The sequence below is a fragment of the Paramisgurnus dabryanus genome, chromosome 19 (genome assembly GCF_030506205.2).
Source record: "Paramisgurnus dabryanus chromosome 19, PD_genome_1.1, whole genome shotgun sequence".
NCBI classification, from domain to species: domain Eukaryota; kingdom Metazoa; phylum Chordata; class Actinopteri; order Cypriniformes; family Cobitidae; genus Paramisgurnus; species Paramisgurnus dabryanus.
Window position 1 is genome coordinate 13,568,187 of NC_133355.1, and position 20,520 is coordinate 13,588,706.

Below are 20,520 nucleotides of genomic sequence, written 5' to 3' on the forward strand. Positions count from 1 at the left end.
CACGACAGTCGATTCATTTTATGTGTACATTTTACATTTATGTATATAGCAGACCATGCCGACTTACAGTGCTTTACAGGGTATACATTTTTATCAGTATGTGTGTTTCCCTGGGTTCTAACCCATAACTTTGTTAAACGTATCAATTTGTCTTTTACTTTGGAGATTAATCGATGAGTTGCTCCACTATCGCACATTCTTGTTAAAGATCATTTATTCATGTTTAATGCATATTGTATTATTAGAAAGAAGCCAGTTTTAAAATATTTTTTGTGCCTGTTGCGGAAATGTACCAATTAATACGCGAAACTATCCATCAATTAAAAATATAAGACTTTAGTTTTTCTTTGACACTTGATTTGTAAGCAGGAACTCGGGAAACCGGAAATGACGAAAAAGTGCTGGATAATGCTCCTCTGTTTGAAACAGAAAGCTAGTGGAAGGCAAAAGTACCGTGATTTAGATTTCTAAACTGTTTCTTCTGGAATAAACCTACGTAAAGACCAGAAGCAGCACCAACAGGCGCAGTTGAGTATATACACGGAGCTTATAGTTAACGCATTGCTTTGAATTTAAAGGCAGAGGCGTTAACGTTAGACAGTTCATTCATTTCCTAATTCATTCACTCACATATGCCCATATTTTAAAATGGAGCACTAAATCAATTTTAAATATACTATTATATACTCTACGGCTTATTATACGAGGGCTAATACGAACAGTAATTTCTGGCAAGCATACAAGTTTGAAACACATCCATTTGAAAGTCAAGTAAATGTTGTTGTAGTGACGTAAGTGATGTTTCTTGCACCATGCTTTTGACGTAGTAAAACCAGACACAGATGCACATATTTTATTTTGTGTCTAGTTAAAATAGACCATATTTTTCTCTCTTCAGATGTCTGCTTCAATCCCTCAGAAGGGACTGGGTCCGGGTATGCCTGGCATGCCCTCTCAGCAGCAGCAGCAGTCGCAGGCACACATGACCCCTGGACTAGGACCTGGTCAGCCTGGCATGCCACCACAAAGTGCCCTGCGTGAAATTTCTCCAGTCTACCTGTGCCGCATTGGTCAGGAGACAGTCCAAGACATTGTCACACGCACAATGGAGATCTTCCAGATTACACGGGCCACTCAGGTGATTTGTTTTTGTTATGTTTAGGTGTGTGACGTTTGTGCTTGCCTTCCTGCTCAACATCACTACCAGACTGAGTGTGGTTTTCTTAAAATGTGTTGATACTTGTTCTAGTCAGTGAGATTTAGCCTTGATAGCTTGTCATTCAAGCGACATGATTTAGGAAAGCTAACCACAAAGTTTACAACCCGAAACAATGACATATTTGACAGGGTTAAGTGTGATGGGGTTGAGGTTTTTTTGCTCAAATGGCCACTGCTCTTAATGTGGTGTAGAAGAGTGGGCCACATTTAGATTTTTATGGATTAAAATAAAATGTTTGAAAAGTCATCATTTTCCATCTTAATTGTATGTGATGGGGTTGAGTTGAGTTGTTAAGCTTGACAGTACCCTCCTTGACTATAATACACCTCAAAAAATGAATAAAAAGTATGACATTACTCACCTTCTTTTGCACCTTGCTGTTAAAGAGAGCTGAAAGATGCAACTTCCTGTGAATGATGTTACATATTGGAGGAGTCTAAATTATTATGGCCGTAGAATGGTTGGCGTGACGGGGTTGAGTTCAGACTGTTGAGTTCATAAGTTGATTTTTATCAAATATCTTGCATTTAAAAAAAAATCTCTTTTCAAAAGCAAAAAACACAAATAAATACTTGTATTATTGCCGAAATTATAGACACTTTGCACATTTCATTAATTATTTTTCAAGTACAAATTCAGCGAAGAACCTTATGGACATGACAAAATGCTTACTGTAAGACAGAAATAAGATTTTTTAATTATTTAAATGCAATAATTATTTGTATTCATTATAAAGGACATACCAAAGTATTGTGAAAAGCTTTTAACATTTCATTTTGGTAAACCACCACTTAATATTACGGGACTGAAATATTACCGAATCCCAGGAATATGAACCATGTATTCATGTACTAAAATCAAATTTTCTACAGTTCAAAAGTCTGTATCTTTATTTTTTCTTGTTTTTAAATTATAGTTAAACTTATCAAACTATAGAATAACACATTAGGAATTATGTTTGTATAAAAAAACTTCTAATTTATATTAGCATCTAGTAAGCAGGAACTTCCCATCTATTCTGGGCTCTTATTGACAGCTTTTTCTTCATTATTTGGTCTAAGTTATTAAAAAAATGTAATAGTTTATTTCTCTGTCTGAATAATGTGGTTGGCTCTCCTGTAGCTGCCCAACGGTGTGACGCAAAGCCAGGCAGCGTATCAGGACCGCTTTGGAAAGCTGCAGGAGCATCTACGTCAGCTGACGCTTCTTTTTCGTAAGCTGCGTCTTCTTTATGAACGGTGTGTAGAGATGACAACCGACCTACAGGAGTCTCCAGCAGAAGTGAGTTTATAACACAATGTATTAAATAAAGTGTGCTACATTCTTTTCTGTTTGTAAAACAAGCCACATAAAAAACAATTGTTTTATTTATGCAAGTAAGCATTTTAGATGCATTGTACACAAAGTTTTTTATTACAAACATTCAACAATGCTTTTAAATGACACTGTAGCACAAAATAAAGGGTTAAATGATGTGACGTGAAATGAGTGTGTGACCCTGTTATAAGTGAGATACATTATGACATCTCTATGAGAGATACATTAAGCTGTTTTAGGCATTTTTGAATTAATTATCCAGGATGAAATTAACTTGCTTTGGTTAAACATTCATATTTAGCAGCCTGATGTTTTCATTATCTGTCTGAATTCAAGCGTAGATAGTCCTGATGTTTTGAATATCGTCATATACATTGTCCTGGTCCCTTTTGTAATTTTTGTAATTTTCAGTTATCTCATCCAGAGGTTTTCGCAGGTGATATATGATAAATATCAGGATGATATTGATGACCCACAAGCCAAACAAGACATAGCGCAGCCAGTTACCATAAACATCTTCAGGATGCATGCAAAATAAAAATCACACAGAACAAACAGACTGCTTATGAAAGAGTACAGGATATTGCTAATATGTTAATCTTTTTATATACAGTACTCTGCAAAAGTTTTAGGCCACCATAACCAGCTTTGTTGTTTTAGCGGATTTTTAATGTCCATATATATTTATTTTTCACTTTTTTATTAAAATACAAACAAAAATACAGGAAATATGTACACAAAATTTAAAATAAAACAATTTTTAGAACTAAATGTCTTTTTTAGTGTATTTAGTGTGACCTCTCTTGGCACGAAACACATCTTGAGCTTTTTTGAGGAGACTGAAGTCATTTGATTAGAATTAGAGATTAGGATGCAGTTTCCTGCTATTGCTCAAGTGGAAGCGGAGTTTACCCTAAAAACTTGACACCTCAGTTTACATTTTTTATACATTTTTTAATACTACATACACATTTCCTGTATTTTCTGGATGTATTCTATTAAAGAGACTGAGAAACAATTATATATGATCACTATAACATTGCAAAAACAACACAGCTAATTGTGGCATGGTGACTTTTGCACAGTACTGTATCTCTTAAATAAATCTAAGTATTACTTAAAATTTGGTTTACATTACTGGAATTTATGCTTCTGCTTTATAATACATCATGGATAGATTTTTTTACAATAGCATAAAAAATACTGCTTACCAGGTGTCATGTCTTCACAAAGTAAAACTGAAATAGTAAAAAAGATTAATATGCAAATTACATCCGCTAACAAGATTGATGTGCAAATTACATCTGCTAAGTCACTTATTGTAATGTTGTTCACAAGCAGCCGATATACAGTAATGCACATAGCAAGACCTTAACGTACTTACCACTAACAGTGCTTTCCAACAGCAACAAGGTCTTTTGTCGTGCTAAATCCTTAATATTGTTTAATAGCAGTTGTTAGATGACATGCATAGTACCACCTTAAAAGTAGCCTGCAATGCTATCTCCTTTTCGGAAGTCTTGATTCTGAACACACACTATGATGTAGTGGTGGTTGTATCTACCAGTTGCTTAAAATAGTTAGTGGAGGGACGTGCTACAATATCTGTGAACATTTTCTGCACATAGTTGCTAAATGAATATGAACAACACTCATGTGACGTTGACACTTCTGACATTGAAGTCTATTTCGTTTCTCTTTTTGTTACAAATAGATTTTATAGATACATATTCTTTGCTGTTTATTGTAATAATTATTTTCTGCATTGGTGGGACAGCACAGGGACTAAATATTAATGTACAGTAAATTGATAAAATAATGATAGCTACATTTATATAGCTTTCTCTCTGGGGAGTAATAGAGACAGCATTAACTTTAAGTTTTTCTGTGTGAGGGCAGTATGTTTTTGCACCAAATACATTGATGAATCAGACATTTTAAAATGGATACAAGTAGACGTGTCCTTTAGCCATTAGTTTTGGATTTTTTACTAACAACTTAACTTTCATAATTATTTGTGATTAACATGAAGTTTAGAGTTTACCATGCAGCTGCTTAACAGAAAGTTATAAAACATTTTACAAAATCAATGTAAAAATCTATTAATGCACAATAATAATCACAATTGCAATATCAAGGTGAATAATCAACAATTATGATTTTGTTATAATCATGCAGCCCTTGTTTAAAGGTGACCAACCCTTCAAAAGCTTCAGAAGAACCCAGAAGTGTTATATTTCATATATTTTAACTATCTAGAAGACATTTGTAGCGCTCAGATGCAGAAGCAGCTAAATGTCATCTGAGCTCTTTATAAACTCCCCTGTTTTGCTACACATTATTTTTAAATAACAGAAAATAAGCACTGAAAGTGAGGCATAGGTCAAGACGTTTAAACTCCCATAGTAATCAGAACATTAAAAAATGTAGTTAAGGGATGATGAGGGTGAGTAATGATGAGTATTATAATGAGTGAAACGATTTTTGGGTAAACGATCCCTTTAATAAGCCATAAACTTAAAAAGAGTTAAATGTTATGCATGTTAAATTAATTGGTGTATTTTATCTAAAGTGCTTATATCCTTGTGGATTCTTCTAGCTGGTTCCTTATGCAGGGGAGGAGACGGCACCTATGAGGGTGGAGCCATGTAGTCCAGCGGTTATCCAGGAAAGACAAGAAGTTCTTGAGGTTTGTTTCATATACTCATTCATTATGTAAGGGATAATGTAGAGGCAGCCGGTAGTTATCGGGAAATAAGCCCCGACAGTGTGATCAGGACCCGACGCGAAGCGGAGGGTCTTGTATCACACTGAAGGGGCTTATTTCCCGATAACTACCGGCTGACTCTACATTATCCCGCTTATTACACGGCTACTTGTCACATAAGAAAAAAACTGGACATGAATATGAATTTGAAACATTTTATTGGCATATTTGTTTTAAATTAACATTTTTATCCTTCCGCGACACTTTGCACAGATGCATAAAATGATCGTAATACCTTATTAAGATCCTCTGCTTCATACTTGTCTCCATTTTTTCTCTTTTAGCCAGTCTTTGAGAAGTTTTAATGCCCATTCTGTATTTTTTTGTGAGTTGGCTTCGTAGCTGTCATGCTCTATTTTGTCAAGTTCAGTCTCAGTAAGCTCTCTGTGTCTTGTCGTGGTTGTCCAGTGTTTGTCACAAGATGGCGCCAAACAAACAGTAATCTTTATTGATCTTTATTGGCGCGGAGCGATCTTACTCGTAAAAGTAGTCCGGCTATGCGTTATTATTTTGGAGCGGTTATTATTCGAAAAGAACGAACCTGCAAATGTCTCAACTGACCAATCAGAATCAAGCATTCCAGAGAGCCGTGTAATAATACTGGATAAAAACATCGCTGTTGTAAAACATTCTAATGGGTTATCAACTTCAAAGTTAAAGTGACGAAGTCCCAGAGGTGGATGTGTGCCACCATATACAGATTACGCTAAACTGTTTATAAATTACGTCTGCTAAGTCACTTAATGTTGTACGCAAGCAACCGGTAATGCACATAGCAAGAACTAACAGTACTTCCCACTAATAGTGCCGTCCAACAGCAATAAAGTATTTTGTCTTGCTATATCTAAGTAAGTTATTAATTAACCTAAGTTAATTATTAATGTTGGGAAGAGTAAATGTATGATGCTGGGATCTAATCATCTTTTAAAAAATTCCCCTGCTCTGAACTTTTCAGAAGGCGGTTTGATCATTGAACAAGTGGCTGAGGCCAAATTGCTTGGAGTAATTGTGGACAGCAGGTTGACCTGGAACGCTCAGATCAAATCAATATTGAATAAATTGGCTGTAGTCCGACATCGCAGAAAATGTATACCAATTTGTATACGGAAAACTTTGGTTGAATCCATTGTTTTGTGTCATCTGGATTATTGTTCCATCATTTGGACTACAGAGAATAATTTAAAGCTGTAGTCTACGATGTTGAAAATCGGTCGAGAAAGCCTGAGATGGTTAGTAAGTTTTAAAAAACTCATCCCGCCCCTCTGTGCTACCTGATCCCTCCCACCGGGAAACGACCCAAACAACGTCACTCAGTCAAGCTGTGATCACTGGTAGTAAACATCGGAACAGAGATTTACCGAGCAGTAAACACATAAAGCCTTGAAGGAATGAACACTTACAATTATGACTGATTGACGTTATTTACTTTCACAACAACGTTTGGCATACGTTTCCCCTCCTGAGCCTCGTTTCCCCTGGTCAAAAGTGCTACCTAGCGCACATTAATTGCACAATAATTATTAGTTAGTATTGCTAAGGTTTTGAGTAATTGTAATAGCAGTACACAGCGCATCTGTTTCAAATTCCGATCTGCTCGAACAGAAACCCGCTAGGCCTATTGAAATTCAAGCACTTTAATAAATATAATTACTTTGACCCGTGACACGCGATGCTAAACGGCTAACATTCCAATGCCGACCGGCAGCATGAGCATGTTGTCAGACTGATATAAAGATATTTACGTAACACCTCACACCTTAAAAGTATAAATAAATGCGTACCTGCTCAACAAATAGTCCGCCATGAGCATGTTGTCATACTGATATAAAGATATTTATGTAACACCGCACACCATAAAAGTATTAAAAAAATGCGTACCTGCTCAACAAAAAGTCCGCCATAAGCATGTTGTCAGACTGATATAAAGATATTTATGTAACACTGCACACCATAAAAGTATAAAAAATAAAAAAAAATCCTTACCTGCTCAACAAAAAGTCCGCCATGAGCATGTTGTCAGACTGATATAAAGATATTTATGTAACACCGCACACCATAAAAGTATAAAAAAAATGCGTACCTGCTCAACAAAAAGTCCGCCATAAGCATGTTGTCAGACTGATATAAAGATATTTATGTAACACCGCACACCATAAAAGTATAAAAAAAATGCGTACCTGCTCAACAAAAAGTCTGCCGTGTCAGCGTCGGGTTTCAGTGCCAAATCTCCCTGAAGCTTCCTCTAATGGTCAATGGCGGACCCTATATTAATTCGACTTTGAGTCCGGCGTTTGAGTCTACGTTTATATCTCTGCTCTTTCTTCTACAGACTTTCTCTTTCTTCCAAGCAGGGGCCGCCAGCTGCTGTCGGTTTGTTTTTTCTCCATTTGTGAGCTGTTGCTACTTTGCTTGCTACCATACACTGTCAGAAATTTCATGTCGCGGGCGGGGTGGGGTGGAGATGCGAGCGCAAGGTGGGATTGGATGCGAGCAGTCGACCAATGTAAGCTGTCCGGCCGGACAGCTTACATTGGTCAAGTTCTCTGCCGCTGTACACCCAATAGAGTGAATGGATTTTTTTCATTCTTTTTTCTCTTCATATTGTTAGGATTTTACTGTAGAACCATAACCAGCATCTAAACAAGGTTATTAATAATGAACAATCTTTGAAATCGTAGACCATAGCTTTAAACAGATAGCATAAAGCATCTCGGCTTGTTCTACAATTGTTCTTTTAAAACAAGTATCAGGGATATGCAGAATTAAGTATTCTCTTATTATATTCTTAAAAAAATATAATTATTACAAAAGCACCAGAAATGATTTATAATAGGTTGATTTTTTTCAGTGACGTTCATACTTATTCCACTCGCCAAAAAGAAGTAGCAAACCCTATTCTAGGAAGTGTCTACAGGAATATTTATATTGCCGTTCTTCAGATTGTTTCAGGTATTTTCATGATAATAAAGAATATTTTGAATGATTTTATTTAACAAGTGTTGCTTTTTTAAATGCACGTTATAAACGACTCCAACTCATAATGATTTAAAGCTAGGATAGGTAATGTTTGAGAGCTAGCAAAATTAGAAAATGGCACCTCTTCTAAGCTACACCCCCTCTCGTTAGCACTCCGTCCAAAGCTACGCCCCCACAAACGTGAACGCGCATCCACAGTCGGAGTCAGCTGCAGGTCACAGGAAAACCGAGTATTTCAACACATTATAGGCATCAACCAAACGACTTCATGTCTCATTCACCTGTAACTCAACTGATTTACACCGACAGAGAATCTAATGTTAGCATTGGGCTAATACTAGCTACAAAAATAGCTACGTTGCCTAACGTAACATTTATCATGGAAATAAAAAATCCCCCCGAAGCAAAACAAATTATTACCTGTTCAGCAGAAAGACCGCAACCTCGGCATCGCTTTTCAGGCCCTTCAGCTCCCTCAGTTGTCTCCACCGTTCAAATGCTCCACCGATGTTTACGCGAGTTTGTCCTCTGGCTTTATCCAGTACCTGTTTAGTTGCAGCCTTTTCTGCCTCAGATTTTCTTTTTCTAGGTTTTTTATTAGGGCGAGCAGTTACCAGCAAAGCTGGCAGTGGTAGTTTTGGCTGCTTTTTATCTTCCATTGTGCCGGTGCCGCAAACTCCTGCTTACTCGGTGTAGTGTTCAGGGTGACGATTAGGGCTGTCAAATTTTAATTCGAATTTCGAATATTCGTCGAATGTAAAAAAAATATGCATATTCGAACGTAAAACTTTGCATTCGAATTTTACCTGTGTCAGGAAGCTCACGCAACGTGATAATGCATAACTGACGCGGATTGTTATACAGAGCGGCTCAGCCAACTATGCTGAGCAAGCCAGCGTTATTAATTTGAAAAATAGCAAGAAAAGACAGTGGGGATTACGAGTCGGACAGAATACATATTAAAAGGGCTGTGTGATGCTGCTTTGGTTTTTGGAGCATCAACTGGAATTCAACCGCAAAGTGAAACTAACTGAGATGAGTTATTGTCGTCTGCTTCTTAATGCAGTTTTAAAGTTTAAAATAACGTAACTGATCAACACGAAAGTGCCATAATACAGCTGCTTGTTTAGCAACATTAAAACCATATATGCATCTACATAGTGCACACCGCATATGAGAGAATAACGCCGCGGTGGCTTTATTTTAACTGACTGGAAACTTGACTTTCACCTGGACATTTGATATGCAAGTTTTTCATCAACATTATCTGCGTGAAATATAAACATGATGATCATCTGCCAACTCGACTGTTTCAGCACGTCCTCTATGTTAATTACAGAGAGTCTGCTTTATTAACGGCTTCACTCTGCGCGTAAGTTAAACATTTCTGTTCTGTACTTTATTACTCGCATATATTTCTACATATTTTCAACCAAGGAACACACAAAATATAATATAAGTTGTTGTGAATAGCGTTTAAGCTTGACAAAATTTAAATGACTAATGATCTTTCCCACTTATTTTGGCTTAAATAAAGATTAATTCGTTTTCATACTTTATTAGAAACACGTTAATTTATCTACTTATATAAAATGCCCTATATTAATATGCATTGTCTATGTATGGCATTCGTTTTGTACATTTACAGGTGCACAACTATACTGGTTAATTTTGATTTCATTAGTAGTGTTTATAACATTCGTTTTAACAAAAAATATGCTGTGCATGATTATATTATTGGGGCTTTGTGCTGCGCCCTCTTGTGGGCTTTTAGGAGTATTTTCTCCAAGATAAAGTAGGTCTTTATAATTCGAATATAATTCGAATTTTATTATTTTTCAAGGACGAATTTCGAATGTACTTGTTCAGCCATTTTGACAGCCCTAGTGACGATGACGTGATTAGTGCACGCAGGGCAGCGCGCGCAGTGGGGCTGGGCCACGAGACATGAAGGCATCTGATTGGTTCTTTACACACGCACCGAATGGCAGTGATTGGTCGGAGTTTTTACTGTCCTGCAGCTGCTACAGAGGTCTGATTGTTTTCATTCCGTTTTCTGAACACATAATGTATTGACTACTCTCAGGATAGAAGGACCATTTCACCCAGTATAATAAAAAATGTATCTGAACAGGATTACCTACGCTAGCTTTAAGATTGAAAAGGACTTCCTACTGACCAAAACGTCATAGTACAGTACATGCACAAGCTGCGCATGAAACACAGAATCGCAGCCTTGCGATGCAGAATCGATTTTAATTATGTAATGATTAATGACTGTATAATGAGCTAAGGCTATTGTGATGTGATTATTATATTTTACACAACAAGTGATGATATTTTGAACATAGAAGAACTTATATTGTAATATTGTTATATGGTCATGTTTTGTGTGGGTGCGTGCGTGCGGAGTTAGATGGCGATGTTGTGATCACTTCTGTATTTGTCTTCATTGTTGTACAGCGTTGATGTTAATATTTTGGTAAAAATTGTAAGACCCCAGTAAGAATAGCTGCTTCTTTATGGAGTAGCTAATGGGGGCTAATAAATAAATAAAAATAAATATCCTTAATATTGTTTAATAGCAGTTGTTAGATGACATGCATACCACCTTAAAAGTAGCGTGCAATGCTATTTCCTTTTTAGAAGTCTTGACTAATTGTACAGATTTTGCTATACTGTTATTTTAGTCAACTTTTGTAAATTTATTTTAGTCCAGTAATTACAGTAGGCTAATTTTTGTAAATTCATTTTAAAGTGTTACATTGTAAAAATTAATAGTTTGATTCACTTAAAAAATTACTTCAATTGGTAACTTACATTTCTAGGCGTTACCAATCGAAGTAAATTTTTAAAAGTTTTTTCACGTTATATTTTTCACAAAATATAAGTAAATATAAGTATAAAAATTGAATGTTTTACCAGTTGAAGTAATTTTTTAAGTAGATCCAACTTTTACTTTTTCTAGTGTATTTTTTTAATCTTATGTTACAGAAACTTTGGGTAACACTTTATTTTTCAGTGTCTTTGCTAGACATGTTACATGCACCTACAGTTGGCTGATGGCTGACAACATATTTATTTCCAATAACATGTGCAAACTGTGCACCTTGTGTGTATGTGTTTTCCTGTATCTGGCTACATTCTAAGAAAGGATGTGTTTAATTGAATGTGTTATTTTAACACATCATGTGTCATTTCGTGTTGATTTTGAGTTCAAATAAATAGAGGTCACACCACAAGATGTGTTAAAACAAACAACACAAACTAGATGTCCTTTACTAGACACAAGATGTGTTATTTTAACACATTCATCATCCATGTAATATCTAAGCTTAATTGTCAGTTTAGATTAGCTGGCCATGGGATTTCAGCATTCCAGTAGGATATACACTACCAGTCAAAAGTTTTGGTTCCCTCACTCGTTCTTTATTTATATTTTTACATATTACAGAATAATAATAAACTCGTCCAAACTACGGCATAGCACAAATGTAACTGTGTCTGTGAGAATTATGTTGGTGACTAAAAGCATCCAAAATAAATCAAAACTCTGTTACATTTCATCATCTGAAGTGCAGTCACCCTTTGCCTAGAAATTGCAAAACCGTCGTACAGGTGTCATTTCTTCTTAAATTTTCAATTTAGGTTCATTTTAAAGAGTATAGAAGGAGTTCATATAATCTGGGCTCTTATTGGCTGCTTTTTCTTCAATATTCAGTGTAAGTCATCTATTTCAAAAATAAAATTTTGTTTTCAAAAATTAATCTGTCTGGCACAGGTATATTTTTGTCTACAGAAGTAATTTCAAGCATTTAACCATACACCTTCAAATTAAATGATTTTTAGGATCATAGTTAACATTTTAGTCAAGTGACCCTAAACTTTTGAAGAGTAGTGTAGGTTTGAATCTCGTTGGTAGCCCTATTCCATCTCATATTGTAGGCTATTTGCTGCCTAACCATTTCTCACCTTTCCTCCTTCTCTTTGTCTGCTCATCTTCTGCTGGCTTTCCAAATGAGAATTTCGTTTGTTGCAGCCTTTTCATTTGAATGAAAATCACATGGCGTCAACTTTATTTTGAACAATAGATTTGTGGGTATTGAAGTTTATGTGAGATGTGCGAGCGAGACACTGCGTTGCGTTCTTTCATTGGTTTAGGAAACACTTCGCTATAGCCGACTACTTTTGTTTGGAGATGGCAGCGGTATCTCCAAGTACGTGTGTCACGTGACGGTCCGTGGATGCAAGGATAATTGTCTCGTCGGCTATTTTCACATCAAAATTAAACGAAACTTTTTTTTTTTACCGGAAAAAAACGGTAGCTAGAGCCATGATGTTGTTAATCATTGTTACTCCGTACTTAAATGTATAATTACACTAAAACAAGGACACTGTAAAACAAAGCGTAACCAAACTTTGTATATTTCTGTAACAGAAAGTAAGGCAGAAAAACCATGAGATGAAGGTGCTAATGGACCAAATGAGGAACCTCCTTTGGGATGTCAATGCCATGCTTACCATGCGAAAATGACAGCGATGGACCTTCCGTGAGATCTGACCAGCTTCTGTGAATTTTGGTTACACAACTTCACACATTTCTGGTGCTGTTGCACAATCATCCGAGTATATAGCTGACTTCCTTTTATTAACTGATTGTGCTAAAATATTTCATCTGGACAAACAAGATGATTTTTGGTCTTGCCTCATTTACAGTATTTAATCCCAATGCTCTGATTAATAGCTGTGTTATCAATGCACTGAATTAGGATAAGTAGTGTGAATGCCATGATGATGTGAACTGGTGTTTTTTTTACTTGATGACTTTGTAAAAAATAGTGCTTACACTACGATCCTTTGTGTTGCATGTTACATTTGCGGTCCTCGGGTAAAGTGTGTGGGTCTATTTTTCTTAGAGTTCCACATTACACTCCCGATCCCTTACTTCAGTGTAAGGGGTCCTCTAAAAATATTCAAATGAACTATTGATTTTACATCTTTTGTTGTTGTTGTTCTGGTTGTTGGTGGACTTAATGAATTTAATACATTTTATACAAAATAAAAAACAACTTTGTCAACTCTTGTCATTTCTTTCAGGAAAAGGAAATACATCAAACCTCTATCCATCTAAAATAACACAGAGACACTTTGCATTTCATAATTATTTTATTGGTCATATAATTTTCAGTTCATGTAATCAGTCAGTTGCTTGGTGGTGGTGACACCACATAACGCTACAAACTCTTTTCCAATGAAACGGCAGCAGGAATGATCTGCAATTTCTTTTCTTTTACTCTTGTATGAAGTCATACATGAAGCCGTCAGTCATACATAGAGAACCGGTCATGTATATCCCCATCCTGTCCACTCATTGGCCACCACAAGCCAGCAGGGAGGTTGAATCCACCCAAAACCAGAAGCTGAAGTCGTCAGAATCTTTCTGTTTTAGTAAGATTTCTACCCCAGTGTCTGTATCAGTCTGTGACCTGTCTCCAGTCTTGACCAACTATTGAGCTGTCGGCTTGACTCAGACGCGCTCCAGGTCTTTGTACTTCTTGCGCAGAACAGACACGTGGTCCTTGAAGAGTACAGGATCCAGGCGAAATTGAGAGTGCACGAGGGGCATGTAGCCAAACCAGCTTGCAAAGGCGTTAACACACTCTTGCCTCTGGGTAAAGTGCTCAGGGTTCGCCCATGGGGCCATCTTCGTGCCCTAAGACAAGACAGAAAAATGCATCATCTATAACATGAAAATAAGTTTGCAGTAAAAAATGCCAAGACCGTCTCTGTTTCTTTTCACCTGCAGAATCGGCATCTCTTTGTACTGCTTCCTCTGCGCCACTTTAACGGGTGGCAGTTGTGTCACAGCGGAGACCAGGAAATTCATCAGGATATCATCACAGTTAGTGGTGCGATCCACCAGCGCACGCAGAGAGGAGGGCAGGTAGTGAGTGAACAGGTGATGGTAATACCTGTAAGACATAAAGACGTTGGCACATAATCAAAGAGCACCGTCTACCCAGTCTTATTTGACAGCTCGATCGAGCGTGACAGAAATGATGTTAAAACGAGGCAGGGTATGTCAATTACCTGTGATAGAAGGCTGCTCCAGTGAGGACAATGGAGTACTCATTGGTCCATTTAGAGGTGTAGCCCCAGGCTCTTTTAACAGGGTCCCAAAAATGGCTTCTGGGAGGGTAGCCAACAATCCTCTCAGGGAAACTCCGCCACACGTGGAAAGCAAAATTGATCTGCGAGTGCCAGATTATAGAGGAAAAACATAAATTAGCTCTATTTTTAACCAGTTTTGTCTGTTTCCAGTTGGACCCAATGGTACCTACTGTTCATAAAGGAATACTTGTCATCATAATGGATGATTTGTGCTTTTTAATTTGGCATCATTCAAATGGTAAAACCTAGCTCTATTTTTACCGTTTTCTGATCGAGCTTGTGAAAACCCAGCTTAAAGGGATAATTCACCCAAAAATGAAATTCTGTCCTCATTTTCTCTTCCTCATGTTGTTCTAAACCTGTATGAGTTTCTTTTTTTTTTGATGAACACAAAAGAATATATTTTGATAAATGATGGTAAGCACACAGCTGCCGTAACTGTTGACTTCCAAAGTAGGAAAACAAATATTATGGAAGTATTGTGATAAACGATGAAGTAGATATTTTGATAAATTATATATATTATATTATTTTTTACATAAAATCATCCTACATGATGTAATGAACATTTTGTTAAAGGGGACATATCATGAAATTCTGACATTTTCTATGTTTTAAGTGCTATAATTGGGTCCCCAGTGCTTTTATCAACCTAGAAAATGTGAAAAAGATCAAACCAGTAACTTAGTTTTGGTAAACCATTCTCTGCAAGCATGTGAAAAAATTGCTCATTGAAATTTGGCTCCCCTGTGATGTCAGAAGGCGAAAATACCGCCCCCTTTATCTGCACTATCCAACCACAGCACTGCCATTTAGTGCAGAGATCAGCTCATTTACATTTAATATATACCTTGATATATTTTATATTGTCTGAGTAAGATTGAAATCATTGTGAAATCAACATTTAATATTAATTCACCCTGGTTTTCACAGACATGGTCACATTTTAACAAACAAATAAAAAACTTTCATGGGTCATTTTAGTGACATCTTAAATGGGGACTGAATTGGATGAAGAGTAAAACTCTTACCTCACTGGTCAACAGAACGGTGTCCTCATCCAGGCTCAAAACCGCCTCTGTCTCAATAGCTACATGAGGAAGGAAACGACTGCTCGTCTGTCAACAGATAAAAAAAGTTTGTGAGAAATGAGACAGAGATGCTCGCAGAGACAGCATGAATGTGTTCTCGCTTGTAAACTCACTTTTCTTCTGCCATCTGTGACGGTAAGGGGCACTGGCATAGGAGGCCATTTACTCCGGTGAGGGGGCGGCTTTTCACTGTTCCACAAGATTATGATCTGACAAGAACCCAAACAAGAAAACATACCATCACAGCATGAACTCCAGACTGATGGCAGAAATGACTTTTTGGTGGTTTTTGTCTTTAGCACTGTTTACAGCTGCTATTAAAATCGATCACTGGCGGTCAAATAACCCGAGACAACAAAGTCATTTTTTTAACAGACTGTTTTCTTAATAAAATCATTCTACATAATGTAAAGAACATTCTGTGAAAAATCATATCTTAATTCTGACTGACTAAGGCCACGTCAAAGATTGAAATAAATGTGAAATTAGTGAATAAAATCAAACTTTGATGATCCTATCTCATAATTGGATTGTGTTACTTCAGCCTGGATTTCACAAATATTATAGATTTATCATCATTGTTGACTGTAACAAACCCAGTCTAATTCTGGTCTAGCGTTGCAGTACCTGTGAGCAGTATTTGGATTTGGAGACGACCTGCAGAAGCTTCATGACTGGTTGAGACTGGGACAGCAGAGGTGATGTGGCATGAATGACAGCAGTAAACTCTTGACCTGGGCTGATCCCTACATCAGCAAATAAAACAATAAGAAAGTCATATAATATATACTTTCTATATTGCACAAATGCCTGAAACAGTTCCCTTAATGCTATTCATATTTTGCAGTATAAGCTCAACTGTGCACAGTATGCATATTTTCTATGCACAGTTACCGTATACAGCCGAAAAAAACACTGCTTCCCAGAATGCAATGTGCTCAGCTTGACTAGGCACTTACAATCAACCAGAAACAACATCAGCTGTGATTTTTACCATCTCATTACTGACACATCATTTATTCAAACTGCAAAAAGTCAAGATACTTTTATATAATACTGAAAATATCTTAACTTTACTTAAACATTAACCATAAAAGTTCAAATACTGTGTACTTTAAAACGAGTATATAAGTGCATACTGCATAAAGTATGCTAGTAATCTATTCAAAACTATAGGTTCTATACTATACGTGACTTTCTACTTACTTGCATATACACAATGACATTTCAGATCATATGCTTACCAAGGTTTAAGTAATAGAAGGGATAGTGGGCCAGGTGTGTAGAGTACTCGGGCAGAACCAGCAGCCCACCAGGTAAGGAATTCCACATTAATTTATTTCTGGAGATGTGGGAATACACCCTGTCCTTTATGATCTAAACACATTTAGGCAACGGTGTTAAGTGTATTACCAAACATAATTTGATATATAATCAAATATAGTACATTTAACAACAGACATCCTCTACATTAACAAACAGAGACCTAGTCTTGGGCGTAGTAATATTGATGAAAGTTTGAGAGAGAGGGGGAGTAATGATGTTACTGCGTGCCAAGGCCGAAGTGCTGCAAACTAAATGCTCTTCCGCCATACAATATAGTTCTCATTTTTTATCCGCTTAAAAAAATCACCACGTTTTATTTTGTGCCACCATACTTACTCGTGTAACTACTCATGTAACAGTCTTTAAATAGGGAAAACATGCAAGTGTTTGGTGGCTTCTAAATTCATCCCTGTTTGGATCCTAAGGAATGAATGGGGCTAGGCTAAATCCTAACACATTCACAATGCGCTGTACAAAGATTAAGTGCACGCATTGAAAAAAGATAGATATTTATTAATTTGTCTAAGTTGAGGTAAGAACATAGTAAAATAATGAAAAACTGTGGTGTTTTCCTTAAAGTGTTTATTAATTAGGGGTCTGGGCTCCCACTAGGGGACCTCAACATGATCTTTTAAATGAGTACAAAATAATCATTTAAATAAGCTAAAGCAATAAAAAAATATTTTCTAGTTATGCCAAGCTTTTTATGGGTATATGGGAATATATCTAAGGCAGCCCAATCAGCTTTCAGGAGACTCGTTTTCACCTGACCTGAGCAGTTCTGCTGTTCGGCCAGCAGGGGGAGTATGTACGTAAGGCATAACTGCTGGCAAAATCGCCATTTCTTTAGCAATTAACCTCGGTTCAGAGGACTAGGTGTGCGCTAATGATGTATGGCATTCTGTGCTTCTTTAATTTCCCCGGACAGACCTTCTTTTCTATCAGACACGCCACATTATCATGTAAGATGTCAAAGCCTCACCTCAAGTGTGGTGAGTACGATCTTATCCACTGAGGAGAAATACGCCTCCCAGAGCATCTGTGTGCGCTGCCTCAGCGCGAGCACCCTGTCAATGCCCACAGCACGCGCTGTCGACGGCACCTGAGGGAACAAAGTGACATCAAAACCCACCTGACGCACTGAGGTAAACTAATATACATGATAACTCCAAAACTTGGATTACAACTTTTCTACTATCCCCTCTCTCTGGTCTCACACACAGCATATATTTAGGCTACAATATGTATAGTCTGTTTATATTAACACCATTAAACACTTTTAAATCAAACATTTTATAACAGAATTTGAATAAAAGACTCCGCGAGAAACCGCGAGAATAATTAAAAAACATAGCTGTGTAGCTCAATTTTTCTTTCCCTAGCCTTTACAGAAATATTGCACTTGAAACACCCTTTAGGGTAACAATTTTTTATATTTTAAAATGAAACAATATGTTATTTGAACAATTAAACCTCTTGAGCTATCAATGTAGCAATATTTGATTTTTATTAATAAATTCGAATTCCAAGCACCACAGAAGTGCTCGTCCCCACAGTCATGTACAGAGGGAAAATGCTTTATTTTGAGATCAAAAACAGTGTTTTCTTCCATTTAAAATACAATAATGTGTCCATAACTATCAAATATATGATGTAAATTACATTAAAAGACAAAATGCTAAATAAATATTATAAAATATATAATGAAAGTAGTGGTCCCCTGGAGTTGTGTCACTGGTGTTACTGTTTAACAAAAAAGCTCTTATTTTTAAATCAAAATCACACTGATGACTTCACTTGACTTCCTTCTTTCAATTTCCTGGAGATCTATGAAGAGACGCCCATATAAGTCCACTGTTTCTTTTCAGTTATCAGAAATCTTCTCATTTATCTCATGATATCATATGAAGCTTTGAGTTTAAGTCACTGGTATGACCTCCTTTATTGTTAGGGAATTGCAAAAAAATAGAATACAAATAGATTAAACTACTTAATTTAGTGAATATAAAATGATTGACAACATGCGGTTTGATACTTTGCAGGAGAAATTTTGTAAAATGCAGTTTTCATGAAAATTGTCACTGGTGTTACTGTCACTGGTGTTACCTTCCTTATGGGTAACACCAGTAAAGATCAACAACACCAGTGACTGGTGTTTTGTTGTGTCCCTAGTGTTACTGTGCTTTTTTCTTTCACATTAAATAAAATCTTTCACATGTGACATGATGATAATTTTGAATTCATTGAATTCTGCTACACTTAAGAATTAAGCTTTAAAGCTGAAAAAAAATTTATAAACACCTTTAATATTGCTAAAGAAGTAAGGTAAAACCAGTGACAAAAAAGTCTATGCAGTCTTGAAGTACATGCAAACAAAAAATAAAAAATCATTAAGCTTTCATTTATGTGTACTTATAAAGTCAAAGAGTAATCTACTAATGTGGTCTAAGTTTAAATGTTAGAAAAATAAATTAATTTTAAGACCTCTTGCCATGCCAAAAGTGGATGTTTTTGTAGAATGACCCAGCTTTCGAAACGCTCTCGGTTGGCGCAGAGCGGCATGATGTCGAATACAGTTTGATAGACAGATTAGTGTTTACTATACAAACGTATTTGATTGTAATATGCTGCAATTGGCCAAAAAGTAAATATTTCAGGGGACTTTTTAATATTTATTCATGATAACAAACATCTGATAGCACATTTTCATTTTTATATCTATATGTAGGCTCTGTACATATAAAATTAAAATTTTTGAAAAAACAAACTAACATGTTTCTTATTTAACACAATCTTTCCTCATTATGTTCCCTCTGCAGTAAAAAACCTAAATATTAGAGGAAGAGTCTACCTGTAACAACAGTCTCTCGTCGCCTTCGATGACAGCCTGGTTCCATTGGATGACTTCAGAGAAAGGTAACTCCCAGCCATTACTGAGTAACACTGGGATACAGGCGGCCTGTGAGACACCCCAGGCAAAAGAGACAGAAAATGCGTCATGTACTATAATTAGCAAACCACAATCAATCGATCTAATGGAGAAAAAATAACACAAAAAAATAGACCGGCTGTACACCGTATGCACTGAAGTATATACATAGTGCTTTTAATTTTTCCCTTCGGGCAAGGTCATAAGATAGAATATAGTGTGTGTGATGATAAAAAGCTTGTTTGTATGTGAACAAAGTCTCAGAGGAGGCCTGTGTGAATGTATGAATCCAGACGGACAGATGTGTTAATTACCCCCATCTTTTCACATTCGGTGGTGTTGGTAGGAAGAGAGCCACAGTCCATAAGTTATTGAAGTGGAGTTTGATGCTCGCTTTCCCTCTTGTATGCTATTCCGTTTTTGATGTTGCTCTATTTTTTCTTCCTTATTCCTTGTTTGCCTTTTACATCTTGTTTTCGTCATTCAGTTTCGTATTCTGGTCTACAGTGAGTTTTTTAATTAAATCACAAGAGAGTGCGATCATAAGAAGGGGCCGAGATCAAACACACCCCCTCTAGCAGTGTGCAGCCTGGCTTTCATCCTAAACAGGCGTTAGAGGACACATGGGCGGACGGCAACAAATTGCTTCAGGTGACTGATTTTTACCTTTGCCTGTTGTGCCCACAGAGATCCAGGAGTTTGCTTTTGTTTTGAGCACTTGAGG

At 36.6% G+C, this 20,520-nt stretch overlaps 2 protein-coding genes and 1 long non-coding RNA gene across 4 annotated transcripts in view; 1 reads left to right on the forward strand and 2 right to left on the reverse strand.

The window, feature by feature from the left end:
* Nucleotides 1–383: 383 nt before the first annotated feature.
* LOC135779569 (mediator of RNA polymerase II transcription subunit 30) lies at nucleotides 384–13,357 on the forward strand. Its single transcript, XM_065290339.1, has 5 exons — nucleotides 384–527; nucleotides 899–1,138; nucleotides 2,342–2,500; nucleotides 5,136–5,225; nucleotides 12,718–13,357. Exons 2-5 carry the CDS (start codon nucleotides 899–901, stop codon nucleotides 12,811–12,813), a joined length of 585 nt encoding a protein of 194 aa, XP_065146411.1. The 5' UTR covers nucleotides 384–527; the 3' UTR covers nucleotides 12,814–13,357.
* Nucleotides 2,690–4,062, reverse strand: LOC135779579 (uncharacterized). The gene is made up of 3 exons (XR_010544827.1): nucleotides 3,921–4,062; nucleotides 3,748–3,774; nucleotides 2,690–3,052 (listed from the first exon to the last, which is right to left on the reverse strand). It is a non-coding gene; the product is annotated as an uncharacterized lncRNA (long non-coding RNA).
* A 75-nt stretch (nucleotides 13,358–13,432) lies between the features above and the next one.
* LOC135779551 (exostosin-1c) overlaps nucleotides 13,433–20,520 on the reverse strand; it is a 67,395-nt gene continuing 60,307 nt past the window's right edge. For both annotated transcript variants that reach the window (XM_065290322.2, XM_065290328.2), the window contains exons 4-12: nucleotides 19,719–19,826; nucleotides 17,850–17,969; nucleotides 16,786–16,918; nucleotides 16,169–16,287; nucleotides 15,655–15,750; nucleotides 15,482–15,568; nucleotides 14,370–14,530; nucleotides 14,080–14,251; nucleotides 13,433–13,992 (exon numbers count right to left, since the gene is read on the reverse strand). In XM_065290322.2, the coding sequence (XP_065146394.1) occupies nucleotides 13,807–13,992; nucleotides 14,080–14,251; nucleotides 14,370–14,530; nucleotides 15,482–15,568; nucleotides 15,655–15,750; nucleotides 16,169–16,287; nucleotides 16,786–16,918; nucleotides 17,850–17,969; nucleotides 19,719–19,826 (1,182 nt within the window). In that variant the 3' untranslated portion in view covers nucleotides 13,433–13,806. The remainder of the gene's footprint in view (nucleotides 13,993–14,079; nucleotides 14,252–14,369; nucleotides 14,531–15,481; nucleotides 15,569–15,654; nucleotides 15,751–16,168; nucleotides 16,288–16,785; nucleotides 16,919–17,849; nucleotides 17,970–19,718; nucleotides 19,827–20,520) is intronic.